This window comes from Marmota monax, unplaced genomic scaffold (assembly GCF_021218885.2).
Source record: "Marmota monax isolate L192 unplaced genomic scaffold, Marmota_monax_Labrador192_F-V1.1 WCK01_AAM20220418_F8-fsc00046, whole genome shotgun sequence".
In the NCBI taxonomy this organism is placed as follows: Eukaryota; Metazoa; Chordata; class Mammalia; order Rodentia; family Sciuridae; genus Marmota; species Marmota monax.
In genome coordinates, this window is record NW_026692486.1 from 2172397 (window position 1) to 2190458 (window position 18062).

The following is an 18062-nucleotide window of genomic DNA, read 5'->3' on the forward strand; positions in this document are numbered from 1 at the left end:
AATTGTGATTCCTCCACTCATTTTGTATTGAACTGTGCAAGTTAGATTAACTAAAAATGCTTCATTGACTTGTCTACCTGTCTGCTTGTCTCCAAGTCAATCAAGTATTTGTGAATGCTGCCTACCTATTTTCTGCTGTTTCTGGCTATTCAGATTATTATTAACTTAAAGGTGTGCATAAAGTTGCATAAATGTAGATGGATGCCCTTGAAATCTCAAACCTCTCAGATCTTAAATAAACAGACTGTCTAAAGTTGAAAAACAAACAAACTAGTTGATTGATCCTAGTTCTTTATAATATAAAAGCTCATAGTACTTATCTGGGAACAGACTATGAATTCCTTAGAGATAGAAATTCCCAGTGCCTGGCACATAGTAGGTGCTTAACAGAGTAGATGCTTAACACAGTAGGTATTTGATAAATATATGCTGAATCTATAGTACTCTGTCTGAAATTACCTATTCATGGACTTGTCTCATTAGACACACACACACACACACACACACACACACCGTAGGTTCTAAACTCTCAGAGATTGAAAATCTCTGTGTTTTATTCATCTCTGTGTTCCCTAATGCAGACTCATCAGGTAACAAGTGATCATTAAATCACCATCAAATTGAATTAACTTGTCTTATTTGTTTTATTTATATGCCCCCCCCACAACCAGACCTTGTCCATTTGGCTCTCAGATCAGAATGCCTAAAATAGTGGCATCAATCTAATAAAACATTTGAAAGTCAGACACTTTGAAGTCATTCAAATGAAGCTCAGAGTTAAATTTTTAAATTTATCCTGGCCATTTCATAAGTAGATTTTGCAAGTAACTAACTGCTATCCCAGGAGGGGGAAAAAGCATAAGCTTAATGAATTTGGTCAAACATATCGTGTAACAGATGTCCAACGTGCTGCCATGAGTTTAAATCATAAATATGATGGCTCTGTTTGGCATGGCAAAATATATTAGAAGTGTTTTATCGGTCACTGGGCAACTTGCTAGATGGAGGGAGAACAATCCTGAAAAATGCAAGAGCTGTGTCTAGTAGCATCTCAAAAAGAACCCTAGAGAAACACAGATAATCTGCTTGCAATGATTCATCAAGTTGGTCCTTTGTTTCATTAATTTGAGTGTCAAGTGCAACCATACAATAAAGAATTGCCAAGACTCGATAAGATTCTCCTCTGGCTGCTGCTTTTCCTGCCCTAACAACTGGTACTATTCATGCCTAAAGCACAAATTGAATAAATAGCTTCAAGGATGGCAATGTTGGACAGTGTTTTCAATTTTTTTTTTTTTTTGCTTTTCCTTGAAAGGCTAAATCACATGGGTTTTTTGCCCTCTCCCTAACAAGTTGCACTGATATTCATTATTGAACCAATCATTTTAGCTTTCTTAATATGAAGTATGGAAGGATGCCTCATAAGTTAAAAATAGTTCCTGTTGTATCATCAGTCCAGCAGTAGATTAGTGAAGATTAAAAAAGGATTGTAATGCCTTTTTTGGCCTTGAGAAAGCTCTTATTGTGCCCATGGTTCAGTTGGCCTGTTGATCATTTCCATCTTAATGTAATCTTTAACATTACACTGCTACAGGTGAAGTGTTAAGTAACACATTAAGACAACTATTTTCACTGAGCAATTTAACAAGAAATATGTTTTTAGCTGAATTAGACATTTAACAAATGCCACTTGTAATTTAATGCAGGGAAGAGAGTATTGTTAAACAGGCTATTGTGAATTGCCCAACACTGAACAATAATGATGTTTTTAATTTTAATCAAAGTTCTGAATGTGAAATCATGCCCTTTCAGATCAACAGGCAACACCACGAAAGAACCAAATTCATTAGGATTCTTATGAAATAAACCATAGCAGTTCCATCTCTAGAAGCCAGAAATTCTTCATTAAAATTAGGAAGAATCTACAGGTTCAGTTAATCACATGAATAAGATGTGCCAAATGTTAAAAAAAAGAAAAAACTTTAAAATCACTTAGATGAACATTAGGAACCTCAAAGATCAGGTGGAAATATAAATGTTAATCTTTGAAGCAAATAATGAATGACATAATTTAAATGAAATATTATGATCTAAAGATTGCATGAGAATTGCATAAATATGGAAAAGTAAAACTAAGGGGTAAGAGTAAATTAGAACAACTGGAAAACTGAAATAATACAATAGTTTAGGAAAAACAATCTCATGATAGATTTCTCCAGGCCGTGAACATACAATGCAAAAGCTATATAAATAGGGCTTTGACTTGTTTTTATCAAAATCACAAAACATGAAATTTAGTTTGCAAATTTTCAAATCGCTATCACATTCAAGATCCAATTGGGATCCCCTTCCTTTTTGTTTGTTGACTTCATAAAAAATAAATAAGTCCTTGAACCAAGAAGGGGGTACAGCGACAAGGTTAACTCTCTCGCCCCAGAAATTTCAGTCAGCTGAAAAGATTACTATTTGGGGGCGGGGTGGGGGTATGATGAGGTCTTTAGGACCCAGCAGGCGGCGGCAGGCGGCAGTTGTGTAGATCACTGAGAGACTACGAGGGTCCGGTTCAGTTTTAATTCTGTCTCTAATCTCTGCAACAGCAGCGCTTCCCGGGTCCCGCGGCTCCCGCACTCGCTCAGCCGCGGCCAGCTGCCGGGCAAAAATCGGATCCGCCTCTGCTCTGTCACCCACCATGGAAACCCTCCAAGAAAAAGTGGCCCCGGACGCGCGTGCCTGAGGATTCCGCACAAAAGAGGTGCCCAAAATGAAGACCCTGATGGTGAGTCAGTTGTTGCAACTCTGCTGGGCAGAAGCGAGAACCCTCAAGCTCACCGTACCCAGGGTGCACCAGAGAGACGCGAGCGGTGCCTAAACCTGTGTCGCGAGGTCGCCTGTTACAAAGGGACAACTTTCCACCTGCTCCGCGCCCCCTTCTGATTCCCAGGCTTTGCCTGGCTCAGAATCCGGGAGGAGTACTCGGGTTGCCTCGGCTCCCGAATCTCCAGCGAGTAGTCCGAGGGGCCGGCGGAGAGCTGGAGGAGCGGTGAACAAGTGGGGAGATTGCTCTAGGGCAGGGGGATGCCCAAAAGCAACAGTCTGACAAATACGAAGAGGGGCGGGGAGGGGGGACCTTTGCAGACTTTCTTGGTTTCCTTGCCGGATTTCAAACTTGCAAGGATCTCAGGGGTAGAGCCCCAGGGGCCCAGGAAAGAGGGCGTGCACGCACTAAAGATTCCAGCAGCCTGGCTGTGGCAGAGGGTCCCCTCCCCAAAGTGCAAACCCACCCATGCCCTCGCCGCGGGCGCGCTCTCCCTCCCTCAGCTGGGTGCAGCGCACTACCTGCCCTCTACCGAGAGATCGGGGCTGCATCGGCGGCCGAGAGCAGCGACGCGCAGGGAGCATTCCCTGCCGTACTCGCTGGGAAGATGCCTCTTCTGCCCTGGCTGCGCGCAGGGGAGCTGGGACCCCGGCCACCCCCCGCGGGTGGAGCTCCCCCGCCGGCGGGACCGCTGTACCCGTGTCCCCGCGGGGCACCTTCTTCCCGGGTCCACACTCAGCTGTTCTCTTCTTTCTCCCGCCCGCCCGCAGCGCCATGGTCTGGCAGTGTGTTTAGCGCTCACCACCATGTGCACCAGCTTGTTGCTCGTGTACAGCAGCCTCGGCGGCCAGAAGGAGCGGCCCCCGCAGCAGCAGCAACAACAGGCGCCCGTGACCAGCAGCGCGCAGCAGGCGGCGGAGAGCAGCCCCCAGCCGCGCCTTGTAGCCCCCGCGGGACCGCGGCCGCTGGACGGATACCTTGGCGTTGCGGACCACAAGGTGACTGCTTGCCGGCCAGCCTGCCCGCCACTCAGCCTGGGGATCCCTCACACCTGAGCCTTCCCCTTTCCCGGGGCTGGGAGGCGCCGTGAGTAGGTGCCGTTCTCGGAGGTTGGAATGGGAAGTGGACCAGCTGGGGTGGAGTGGGCTACTTCCTACTTGATAGGAATTCCTATTTGGAGAAGGATGCAAAGTTTTTCAGGGAATAGGGATGCGGTGACTGGATCCCAAAGCCTAATTCCCTAGCAGGAACCGGTCCTGAAACTAGAATCCTCTGAGCACCGGGATTGCAGCTAATGGTGTGTGTCCGGTTGCTTAAACCTTAGGTTTGGCAACCAAGTCTCGCCCTGATGAGAGGAAAACCCAGAGGGTGCGAGGAACAGCCCCAGCATTCCTCCCTTCGGAACCGGAGGGGAAGACGCAGCCAACCTAGCCAGTGGTCGCTGCTCAGCCTCGCAGGTTCCCCTCTGATCTTTCCTCTGGATTGCTGTGGGCTGAATTACCTCAGCCCTGGGGAGCGGTGCCCAGGCAGGCGCGGAAGACTTGAGGCACAAACTCAGCTTCTATTGGCTTGAAAGCCTGTTTTCCTCTGCCTTCCGGGAAGTGCTGCATGTTGGCTAATTTAATAAGATGAATTTTTTTTTTAAATTGAGCCTTCTTTCCCTGGTATAATAAATCTCTGGTTTCAGTGTATGAAGCCTTTGGGAGAATCCTAATCAAGTTTCCTGATTTTGAATATAATTTTAATGCAGTTTAAATGCATCCCTCACTATTTGAAGATGCTAATATATTTTTATTAAAGCATACTTCCACTCTGTATCTACTCTATAAAGCTACAGAATTTCTTGAAATTTCCCAACTCTTTTACTTTTTATATTTCCAAATTTTATGGTTGTGAATTAAAGTAATATTTCACAGATGCTCCTTTTGTATGAAAACAGCTCTTAGCTTGCATGATAAAACCAAACTTTTAAAAAGTGACAATAAAAATATTGCCATTCACCTGTGCAATGAATAATGCTAAGGATTTGGTGGGCTCAAAAGAATTCAAGGCAAAACCCCATCTTTGGGGATCTTAGAAGGCCTGGGTGTGGAGGTGCAATGTGTCCTGAAATATGTATAGACAGACAAACCCATAGACATAAATGTATATTAAATGTTAGGTATAAACAGTACTGTGGGGTGCAGAAAGGAAGAAAGACCACAGTCCTCTCAGAAGGAGCATGGGAGGTTTCTTTGAGAAGATGGAACTTGTACTGAAATTTCAGGGAAGCAGAAAGGAGGGGGCAATTTGAGTAGAAAAAGATTATTTTGTTGGGGGGTGGGGTCTGGTTGACTTAAAATCCAAAATCAGAAGGTGGTAGGTTTTATAATCACAGTTTCAGCTTTATTTCTTGGTTGTCAATTGACTATATACTTTGGATCTGCTTGTGCAAGCAACCCATAAGGGCTGAAGTTCTAGGAAAGTTTTGACATTGGCTTCTGACTATGGATGTATATAATGTTTATGTGTACTTGTGTCTGATGAATTGAACTTGTAGATTTTCATGGCAATTGTTGAGTGGAAATGGCTATCTAACATTTGTGAAGTTTTGATTAATAGGAATGCCAAAAAGATCGATTTACTGAAAGATTTGATCTGCTTTTGGCAAGATATTTCTAATACTTTCCTTTTTGTATTCTGCTGCTACACAGATACCAGTTAAGAATATTGATAGTTTCTCCTTTTCGAAATAATGTTTATTCACTCAGACGTTTAATTCTATCTATTTTCAATGTATCAGACCTTATACAGTTAAAATTAAGAACATCCCTTTTCTACTTTGGAAGAAGCATTGAAACTCTACATGAAAAAAATAAATAATTTATAGTTAAAGAATTTTATAAACTGTGAAGTGCTATGTGAATGATAAATATTGTGTGAAAATCTTTGGAATTCTTGGCAAGAAAAAGATCTTCTATGCAAATCATTATCATTATCAATGGGAGAATTCTTTCATAGAAAACCAACATATCACAAAATTCCATATCCAAGTTCTCAAGGAAGTTTACCCTGTTCCAAGCAAAGGAACAAATCCAAATTTAAAATCCATATTTTCTCTTTACTCAATATCCCAAATTGTCCCACAGAACTAAATATAACTTCTGCTCAAAATGTATTCACCGAACCTCTTTACTGCTACTATTTAGCTGGCTGGAAATTAGGCAGAGTTGCATTTCCTTTGGCCATCTGAAGGTGCATGTGTAAAATTTTTATGTCTACTCCAAAACTTGCTGTTTTATTAGGTTTTGTTTGACATCTTCTTATAGTCTTTCTTAGGCAGATGCGAAAATCATTTGTCAAAATATTGCTAAGAATTGTTTTCCATGATTAACACCAGGGAGGGTAAGAAATGAAAGCCTTCGTATTCTTATTATATTGCCAGATGATACTCAGATTGCTTTTTTTTTTTTCACTCTCACATCAGGCCTCAGAAAAATTATAGGATCTGCTGAATGTGATGACCACGAAGCCATATGCTGCTGCATATTGAATCAGAATTCCAACAGACTTTTTATTTGCCATTGATTTACAGAGTCTTGAGAGAGTTACACATACTATTTAGGAAACGGTTCACATCTCCATAGCTGGAGGTCCCAAAGACTGATAAATATGTAGTGTTTATGTTCAGTTATATGATGGTATTAACATTATAACTCCAAGATTAAATTCAACAGGTGGTCCTAATCCCCAGCACCTGAATTTTACAAATTACAGCCTGTCTGCAATGATAGTCTTGTCTCATATGGCTTCAGACTAAATTACTGTTGAGATTAAATCACTATGTGGTTTTTTTTTTTTTTTTTTTTGGTTGAAAGATACCCTGCAAGTCAAGTCAGTGATGAGCGGTATGTGTTGGAGCTTAAAATACCACTTTCCATGGTCACATTCCCTATTTCCTCTTTCACAAATGATGTGAGCTGCAATTGTAATTCCAGTGTGACTAAATGAAGGTTACTCAGAGTTTCTTGAATAATGAAGGCATTTCGTTTTTCTCTTAGTCTTTCTCAATCCTCTTCTCAGACCTTTTTCCCACAAATATTCCATCAACTCATTTACATCTTGTTGGATGTCCATCACTGCAGCTACTGTATCTGTATTCTGCCATTACTATCCTAGTTTTTATTTTTGGGAAGCCATTGATTTCTAACTAGATTTGCCAGATATAATTGGGAAAAAAATTTTTCATGGTTGTGAGAACTTCTGCATTTAGAACTGTAGCATAATGGATAACCAAACTCTCTTTCTCTCCCTCTCCCACCCCCACCACTCTTTCATAGACACACACATACACACACACACACACACACACACACTTGGTTAGCAACTATCAAAAGACAGATCCAAGTCTTGTAGCAGAGTGTATGGGGACATAGAATGCAATTCAGTTCCCAGTCTGGATCTGGTCGGGGTAGATAAAGTCATTTGCCATCTGGTGGACCCTGTGAAATGAAATTGTGAGCAGATTCCCCTTTCCAGTGGACAGGGCCTTATCACAGAAGGCCCATAGTCACATGGACTGCCCTTTTCTGAGATGACTTATGAAAGGGCTGTGAGTGATCAATGGGGGCTGAAGCTGAGCAGCTATCTCCCCGCCTCAGGAGTAGCCCCCAGGGGTAGATTTCACACCTACCAAAACCATGGCTTTGTCCTTGGCTCTTTCCTTCCTTAGGCACTCAGTTATTCAGACAAATCAAAACGGCTTAGAGGTAATGGTACTAGTACTATCACTATTAATCCTAGATGTCCAGTTAGAATGATAAAACAAATCAATGCAAGAATTTTTTTTAATTATCCAAAGCCGAAATAAAGGAACATGTCATATAACTTTTTAAAAAATATATGGAATAAGAATTCCCCTTTTAGAAAATTCATAGACAAGTTTATGTCATTCGTTAGACCCTATTTGATGGCACTGGAATAATCCAATGCCTGATAGACCATTTGGATCTCAATGAAATTCAAAGTGAGCTAATTTTCAGTGAGCAGGTATTACAAAATGTGATCTGCTGCTGCTGATGAAGTCATTGCCACAAAGCATCAAACAAAAGGAATCAAGAAATGTACTGTTTTTTAATGGATAAGGAGTTACAATAAGGTGGTTACTTTTAACAAGAGAAGTGTTTGTTTAACATTTAAAATACAAAAACTTGGAGCTGGGGATGTGGCTCCAGCGGTAGTGCGCTTGCCTGGCATGCATGCGGCCCGGGTTTGATCCTCAGCACCACATACAAACAAAGATGTTGTGTCTGCCGAAAACTGAAAAATAAATATTAAAAATTCTCTCTTTCTCTCTCTCTCTCACTCTCTCTCTTTAAAAAAAAAATACAAAAACTTCTTTAATTCCATGACAGCTAGGAGCGTATTTCCAGATTCCCCTTCATAGTAATCCTAGGGCACCATCATCTTCCTGTTCCTAGCAGATTAGTTTGACCTGGCTCCCTCTGAGTTCTAGGAATATTGGATTTCTTGCTAATTTCCACCCCCTCAGGATCTTTGCACTGCTGTATCCTTTTCCTGGAAGCTCTTTCCCAAGGGTTTTTTTCATGGTTTGTTCACTCTGGCCATTCATTCCTCAGATCACATGTCATCTTCTATGAATCACATTCTTCAGTCCCTCCTCAACAGTCATTCTCTATCATATTAGCTTCTTTTATTTTCCTTGTAGCATAGTAACGTCCAGAAAAATCTTAAAGTGTATTTGTCTCTGGTCTACCCTCCCCTAACTAAAGTCTAAGTGCTATGACAGCCAAGTCTTTGTACGTCTTGTTGACCAGTTCAATTCCAGGACCTAGACTAGTACCTGGCACTTAGTAGGTGCGCGATAAATATTTATTGAAAGAGGCCATTAAAGGTGAGGAGAAGTACAGAGCTACTTCGCCTTTTATCTCTGCTTGAAACATCAGTGTAATCCTAAAGCCCTAGCTGTCTCATTTTTTCCAAATTTGTTTAATAATAATAATAATAATAATAATAATAATAATAACAATAATATTAACTGTGGGGTGGAATGAGGGGAATGATTTAAAACAAAAGAATGTTTGAAAATATGATGTAGGAATCTACATTTTAATGAGCTTCTTTTGCAATTCTTGTCTTCATTCAAGTCTGAGAATCACTAAAATTTTGTATACATTGAAGTCTGAGAATCACTAAAGTCTTGTATACATTGAAGTCTGAGAATCACTGAAATTTTGCAGTTTTTTACATTTTATTGCTATTGGAGATTAAACCAAAGGGTTCTTTGACACTGAGCTGGATCCCTGCCCCCCCCCCACTTTTTTCTATGAATCCATCTTTAATAATATCTTTTTTTTTTTGTACCAGGAATTGAACTCAGGGGAAATCTACCACTGAGCCACATCCCCAATCCTATTTTGTGTTTTATTTAGAGACAGAGTCTCATGAGTTACTTAGCACCTGGCTTTTGCTGAGGCTGGTTCAGCCTCCCAAGCCACTGGGATCACAAACATGTGCTACCATGTCCATGGCCCTTTTTATCTTTTATTTTGAGACAGGGTCTCACTAAGTTGCTGAGGCTGGCTTCAAACTTGCAACCCTCCTGCCTCAGCTTCCTGAGTCATAAGGTTACAGGTATGCACCATCACTCCTGGCTGTTTAAAAATTTTAGTCATCACAATGAGTAGTTCTGAAGTTATTCATTTTTGAGCTTGTTGAACTAATCATACCTGGTAATAAATATTCATCAAAAGCCTAATGGTTTTTAAATTGAGCATTCTAGGGGAAGAACACAGTTTCTACCCTCAAAAACCTTTGAACTAATTGGATAGAAAAGACAAAGAATTAAGAAAATTTAAATGCAAAGCAAGTGTTGAATAATAGTATGAAACCAGGAAACAATAAGTCAAGAAACTGACACTAAAAAAGAGGCAATTTCTGAGATCAACTATAAAATAAGTTAAATACTATTATTGCCTTAGAAGTTTGTAAAGTTTTTAAATTAGCATTCCATTATTTATTAACCCCTCATATGGATTTATGTGTGTGTGTGTGACATCCAGTGAATGGTTAGTAACAACTTGTGTATCAAAGCAACTTCAAAACTTTATTGATTTTACATTCAAAATATTCTCTTTATGATTTTCCTTTTGCATGGCATAGGGTTTCCTGGACTCTTGGAAGGAACTAACCTGGTCTGACCATCTCTGTAACATATGATAACCACCATATCCAAGCTAAATCTCATCATTTGTGCTCTGATGAATATGAATATAATTGTGTTGGTCACATGACAGAATATTTGCAACCAGATCTGTCCTGGAAACATGGTACCTGTTTTTTAGAGGTGAATTTCCAAAGCCTCCGGGGTTAGGTGGCCATGAAATATAATTCCTGTCTTGCAAATATTAGGATAAAGGGAGATTAAAAATGAGAAGAGCCTTTGAAATGTTAAAACATATCATCCATCAACAAGTATATCCATTATATACTCTTTGAGCAGCTGTGTAGGATCTTAAGTACAGAAAGACAGTGAATGATCATCTCTTAAATAATATTATTACCCACACCCTTGAACTTGATCCAAGAGAAGAATTCCCTTGGGAGCCAGTGAATTAATGATCAAATGATTGCTAAAACTTGGGGACAGGGACATTTATGAGATGTATTCCAATTCTTTTCCACAAGCTCTCTTAATCTTAAATGCTTATTCTGGGCCTGGGACAAATAAACATTTTTATTGCATGCTCTATTTTTCCCAGATAAAAATCACAGGGATGTATGTTCTCAGCTTAGACAGCTCAGCCACAGGGAAGCGTTCCTTGACATGTAGCCCAGGTTAGATCTGAGCTGTGTGTTTTGTCTTCATAGCTGGAATCCCATGGTAATACTTATTCTGGTTTATTGTTATTTCTTGTCTAAAATAGTCTGCCTTCCCTGCTAGACAGGCAGCTTTTGGAAGCTGGGGATTTTTTTTCTCTCTCTTTTTGTGCCATTGTGTTCCCAGGCCTTAACATAACGCCTTCAATAAATATTTGCCAAATGAATGAGTATTATCTATGTAAGGATTTTAAATTTCTTCTAACATAAGCATACCTCAAGAGTTTCTGACCACGTTAGAGTTACTGAAAAGTAATGACTTCAAATCATAAATATCAATTTCTCCCGCCACAGTTTGTAGTTCTACCTTCTTGCACTAATCAGATCTCTTAAAACATACTCAGAATTTTCAAGCTACATGGGATACTTAAAAATCATCAAAAGGAATTCAGGAGTGATTGTATGATTTGCCCAAGGTCATGGGTTAGTGGAAGAGCTAGGGATAAAATGTGAGTCTCTGACATTATCATCACTACCATAGGGAAATTCAGTGCCAATATCTTTTTAAGCAGCAACTCAACGTTATCTGGACAGAATTTATTAAAATGAAGAGCCCTGGCATACCCAGTTATGGGAAAGAAATAAATATTTAAAGATCTTATTATTCTAAAATGAATATAAGAAAATGCCTCTAGATAGTTAAAAAGCCCCTTCCACCAATGACTGACTTTGCAATGGGTACTCTAAAGGCGGCATGAAATGCATGGTACTAATTTAATTTGAGCAATTTGCAAATAAGTGTGGATTTTGCCTTTAAAAAGTCCACGGAGCCAAAAGGAGTGTCATGTTTAATTATTTGCAGAAAATGCCATGCCCAGACCACTCATTTAGCTGAATTACCTTCTCCACAGTGGGGAAGAAAACATCATCAGGAGACTCAGTTAACCAACTGTTTGAGGAACTGCCATTCTGCAAATATCATTGACTCCCCCTAAATTCTGAGATAGAATACTTACTCTGAATTACTTCAGGCAAATAAAAAACCACTTTATCTATGGTAGGGAAAATTAACCTTGATAGTTGTTGTAGCTCAGAATGAAAAGGAAACTTTTTAAAAATTATTATATTCTCTCTTCATGGGTAGGGAGGTGTCTGTAGAGTTCCTGGGAACCTCACAGAGTCTGAGTGTACTCGGGTAGCCTGAAATGCAGAGTTAAACAATTATTTTTTATAAGGAAGCATATTCTTGAAATTAATTGCACATATGGGACGTCTCCACTGGCTGAACTGCAAGCATTGTTGCACTTCTATTCACAGATCTGCTTATGTTCTTTGCATTCTTCCAGTGGCTTCCCGTTGCCTAGAGGATTGAGTTCAAACACCTTAGGAAGGCTCGACAGGGTCTGCCTGGCCTACTTTCCAATCTCACCTCCCACAGTTCCCTTCAGCCCAGGTTCACATGCCCTGGAAACACAGCTTGCTGATTCACACTTACCAGATTTTCTTTCAGCAAGAACTACCCATTTCTCCTTTAATTTGCCAGGTAAGGAACTAATCATTCATTAAGATCCAGCTCAAGCATCTCCTTTCTAAAATTTTTCCCATGTGTAACCTTCATGTAGAGTAGATCTGACATTCCCTGAGGCCACCCATGCAACAGTCCATCAACCTTGTATTGGCTGAGCATCTACCATGTATTGGCATGATGGATGAGAGGAAACAAGATGAAGTACCTAATTCCTGACCATGGGTAAACCATCCAAGGAAATAAATTTAGTCATGGCACTTAACCATGAGGACTCTTCTTGGAAATGCATCTTTAGGCTATTTCATTCTTATACAAACATCATAGAATATACTTACACAAATTAAGATGGCTACAACATCACTTGGTGACATATCCTTATGAGACCCTGTCGTATATGTAGTCTATCATTGACCAAAATGTCATTATACCATATGCATGACTGTATTATACTTAGTATGCTTTGGCAAGTACTGAAATAGTCTTGGCATCTTGTGCCTGCCTCTGATCACACAATTTTGCAATTCTTTGTCCTTACACTTACTTCAAGAAGACTAACTTCTTGAAGCCAAGAATGTACTTTATCCATGCTGGTATCTCCAGAACCTTGAACTATTTCTCATATGTGTCAAAATTCAATAAGTCTTTGTTATATGTTGGGTAGGCAGAGTCCTGACGTGATTATAGCAAGTCTGGCTCATAGACTTTCTTATGGGAATGGACCAAAATGATAAATGGGGGCAGAAGGACTTTGCATAAATTCCTTGCATAACTTTAATTTCTTCTCTCCCTTTAAAATAGAACATCACTTGATCACCCTTCCAGAATGGTAGAACAGGTGTTGAGATGCAATGACGCCCATATTTGAGAACAGTTTCTGATCCTGGGAGGCAGGGGGACATACCCAAGCTTTTAACTTGTAAGTCACATTACTTCTAGGCCTGATCTAGTCTGGAGAAGAGGTTAAACAATATTTGCTCACTCCCTCCTTTATTAAAATAATATCTTGTGGCTAGCACTGTGTCCAGGGCCCAGGAGGCAACAGATGATGAATAAGGTGTAATCTCTGCCTCCACAGAACTTACATCTATTGGAGAGGCAGAGAAGTAGAATTACAGTGCAGATTTGGATAGAAATCTTTACATTGCTACAGAGACTGGATTTTATCCTGAAGCCTTTGGGGGAATCTGTAAAAGGAAAAGCATATGAGTAACTCCATCAGATGTGTATCTTAATGGGTCACTCTGGCTTTGACATTGCATAGATTGGAGTAGTCCTGGGTTATGAGAAGTGGGACCAGTTAAAAGGCTGTTGTTGTGGTTTGAGGGAGTGAATGATCCAGACGTGGCCAGAGGATGAAAACACCTAAGGTTTCTGCCTACCCTAAGTTTCTGTGGTTGCCCACCCTACAGTGTTCATGCAGACAGTCAGAATGAGGCTGCTCCAATAGCAGAAGGTTTGTGGTTCAAGATTGCCTCCCAATAATAGTTGGTGAAAAGAGTTTGAAGATGATTCCCAGATGGCACTTTAACTTCGCCTAATTTCAAACCTTACTGTGCATCTTAATACCACATACTGACTTGAGCAAAATGGGAAGCAGTGGTGTTATGGTTAGGACTGAAACAAGCTGTTCATGGAGACTCCATAATGCATGCTGGTGGCAACAGGAATTAAACCCTCCACCTGCAGCAGAGCCAGTGGGATATGAAATAAATGTGTTGGCAGGAACTTTACTATGTAACAATTCTACAGTGGGGTAGGCAGACTTTATTCTAGAATAATCTTGTCAGGAGAGATTGTTGCATAATAAATCTTACCAGGTATAGATCCATTGGATAAGTATGGGTAAAGAGTGGTTTCCTCTCCTTTCATTTCCCACATAACTGTAGAGAGAGCAATTACCGTTCTTTTAAATCACTTAAGTTTGTTAACAACTTCTAGGGAAAGTTTCCATTCCACTTTCATCAGAAGGAAATTGGCCATAAAGTAATGTAAAACTTGTCAAGAGGGAGTCTGGTTCCTAATTCACTCAAAAGCGTTTGATTGGGAACAAAAATGTATACTGTACATCTAAATGAACTTCAGGTTTATGGGACCATATCTGGAGTTGTTGGCATTGTCACACCTGCCAGGCTGCTATCAGGGATATACTCAAGTTGTCTCACATTACCTGAAGTGGTATCTGTTCTACTCTGCACTGAAAATCATAAAGCTGATTCATTTCATTTTTATTCCACTTATACAAGTTTTGAACAATGAAAGCACAGAAAATGATAACATGCTGCTTATAGTCCAGTACACAGAGAAGGGAAAAGGGAGTGGGAGCTTGTGGGTAGTTCCCATTCCCAAGGCTCCAGCCGCAGCAAGAAGATTTACTTTGGTGCCCTAGGCATCACTAATTCCTTGAAGAATTATGCCCACTACTCTCATTAACAATTGTATGTGGGTTTGGGCTCAGCATGAAATGTGATGAGTTATTTAGTCTAGAAATTGAGAAATAAGCCTCAGAGAAAGATACCTTGAAGAATAGAGTATCCCCACTTAATAAGCCTGCAGTGGTGAAGGGTTGTCTTGATCTGTTTTGCACTGCTATCGCAGAACTACAAACACTGGTAACTTATAAAGAACATATATATTTATTTCTTATAGTTCTGAAATCTGGAAGTTCATGATCAAGCCACAGGCATTGGGTGTCTGGTGAACGCTGCATCCTGCAGGGATGGGGAGGGAGACCATGATCTCACATGGCTGAAGGTAGAAGGATTCCCTCTGTGGAATTCCCTGGTGAAGACATCTAATCTCATTCATGAAGGAGGAGCCCTTGTGGCCTGGTTCCTCTTAGAGTCTCACCTTCTAATACTGTCACTTTGGCAACACCTTAAATTTGTAGGTGATACATCAAAGCCATAACAGGTAAAGATAATATAACTAAACCTAGAACCAAGAAAAGAACCAATGACAAATAGCATCTGTTGCTTCTTGTCTATTATCAGAGGGACTCAATATGTACAGACATGAAATGTTGATTGGGTTCCAGAATGGCAAGTAAGGGTGGATTGTCAGGGACTCTGCGGTATCTAGAAAGGCTCAGAGCCATTTGATGTTATTACATTTAAATATGACCTGATGTCCTGTTTGATAACAGAATATCAATGTTCAAAAGAGGAACTTAGTTAAAAATAAGTTTATCTGACTAGAACCCATGACAACTGGGGAAGAATAGCAACTGGCTTTTTTTCTGGAATGAATGCTATAGTGCTGCTATACGATGAGCAGGCTCTGGCCCTCGAGGGAGTTATGAATCTCAATATTGACTAGTCTGCAAGTGAAGGACTGTTCTTAATGGCCCCATGGAGCATCCAAGCCTTTGGAAGTTCTGAAGGATGGAAAGGGATCAGAAGTTTCGTTATCAGTCTTCTGGGATTTTGTGCCAACCTAGGAAGACCAAAACTCAGCAGTATTTCATGCAAACTATGCCTGTAGACCATCTTAGAGAATAGGGAATGTCTTTTTCTGGGAAAATCTTCCTCGCTTCATCCCCACTGTAGTGGGTCAAAGCAGAAATAAGGAAGAACAGAGCCACAATGCTAGTTTGGAAAGACAAAGGTTACCCCTCCCAGTGGTAAATGCATATGTATTAATGTCTCCTCAAAATGGCATAGGGCAGAAAGAGGAAAGTAGCAATTATTCATAAATCTACCACTAAAACATAATTACTGTTGATACATTCATGTACTTCTTTACAAACATTTTCATAGGTATCAAGATGTATTTATATAAATATAAACCTTAATATAAATATAATATATAAATTATTATTATAAATATAATATATATAGATATATTATATAAATAGAATCCTTAATATATTTCCTTCCCATTTTTGTACATCTGTGCTAAATATGTGGTATCTGTGTGTGTGGTTTGCCAATATGATGTGATGGATGGCATAAAGGTGGGTAGGTATGAGTTTACTCTTAGATCCTAACTATAGAGACTTCACTTGTTTAATACTTAAAACCAAAGTATATTCCATTAGAGTTGGAATTATTAGGAAATGTGTCATGGTCCTGCTGCTGAAGTGTCCACATGCTGATCATGAGGTACACTCATCCGCCCTCCTGTCCACATGCCCCTCCCCGCTTCTCCCCTGTAGCTCACATGTACCTTCCAACCCTTTTCAATGTGGAGGTGCATCCAGCTCTCTCCCCGACTCCAGCCAGTTTGCCCAGCTGCAGAATATGTTCCAGACAATGATGTTTGATACATCATTTCTAATAGTCCCTTAATTCTTCTTGCCCCTTTTCTCTAAATTTCCTCTAACCTGTCAGTAGCTGCTTCAGGGTGTGGCCGATGGTGGTGGTGGTGGTGGCCCACCATGGCACTTCAGGACACTGTTAGAAGTGATCACCAGCTTTTTGGTGTGTGGGGCAGCCCCTTCCACATATACGACCTCGAAAATGCCTTTATTTTCTGGACTTTAGTCTCTGTGATTTAATTCCTTGTTCATAAATAGGTTGAATCCAGTCCCCTATGCGTATGTAGGGTAGGTTTGCTTTGACATAACTGTCTCTTCTTAAAAAAATATATATATATAGCATGATTAAAAGTACTACCTTCTTCTTAATTAGTGACCTCATCTATATTTCTTTTTCATCTTCTAGTTCTATAAAACACTTTAATTCCTTATTTTAACCCAACTTATTGAATTCTATGGCTATTTTTCCTTACTTTATTTATTTATTTATATTTGATCTCTGAGCTACTCTTTATATCTTACGCTTCTCAGAATGTGCTCTGATACCTTGATTTTGGCATAATCTCAGAACTCATTTTTCCTCTAGTCCATGGATAGAATAATTCTGTCATTAGAGACACTGGGACCTCCCTCTCTCATGGAAGTCTACTGGAAGGAAATATTTGTATGTCTTGGTTGGTGGCTTCCAAAGAGTCAAGTCTAAATAACACCAGAGAGCTCTGACAGCAAGCTCTTTATCAACTCAGTCCTTTACTGCCCAAGTCCTCCTTTATACTCTAGATTAAAGAATCACTTAATCTTTAATAATTCCTCTCCTCTTCCTCCTCCTTCTGTTCTTCTGAATACTTTTATTGTGTGTGTGAATATATATATATATATATATATATATATATATATATATATTTGTATATATACATATATCTTAAAATTTGACATTTTAGTCATTTATAAATGTTCCATTCATTGTTCACACTTGTCTTATGCAACTATCACTACTACTTCTTTCCAAAAATTTTTACTACGCCTAACAGAGAAGCTGTAAATATTAAGCAATAACTCACCATTTTCCCATCCCCAAGTTCCTGATAACCTGAATTTAACTAGTCTAAATATTTCCTTTAAGTCTAATCTCACCTAATGTTTGCCCCAAAGGAAGGCCTCATCTGACTGAAGGTAGGAGGGCAAGAGAGAACCAACTTCTCCATCAAACCCCTTATAAGGGCATCTAATCCCATCTGTGTCTGATGAACACCAGTTAGCACAGTATTTTCAGGGTTCCTCCGTGTTGTAGCAGGTGTCAGAACTTCATACCATTTTAAGACTGAATACTAGTCCATTGTATGGCTATATCACATTTTGTTTATCTGGTCATCTATGGTGGATTCCTGGGCCATGTCTACCTTTTGGCAATTGAGAATAGTGCTATAGTGAACTTGGTGATCCTGTTCCCTATCTACAGGGTCGCCCTCCTTTTCCTCCTTTTTTAAATATTTTTTTGGTATAAGGGATTGAACTCAGAGGCACTGGACCACTGAGCCACATCCCCAGCCCTATTTTGTATTTTATTTAGAAACAGGGTCTCACTGAGCTGCTTAGCACTTCACTTTTGCTGGGCCTGGCTTTGAACTCATGATCCTCTTGCCTCA

The 18062-nt window shown here is 39.9% G+C and overlaps 1 protein-coding gene across 2 annotated transcripts in view; it reads left to right on the forward strand.

Moving 5' to 3' along the window:
- The first annotated feature begins 2542 nt into the window (after positions 1-2542).
- The window catches only part of St6galnac5 (ST6 N-acetylgalactosaminide alpha-2,6-sialyltransferase 5), a 163195-nt gene continuing 147675 nt past the window's right edge, over positions 2543-18062 (forward strand). For both annotated transcript variants that reach the window (XM_058578930.1, XM_046443294.2), the window contains exons 1-2: positions 2543-2776; positions 3586-3813. In XM_058578930.1, coding sequence (XP_058434913.1) covers positions 2762-2776; positions 3586-3813 — 243 coding nt within the window. In that variant the 5' untranslated portion in view covers positions 2543-2761. The remainder of the gene's footprint in view (positions 2777-3585; positions 3814-18062) is intronic.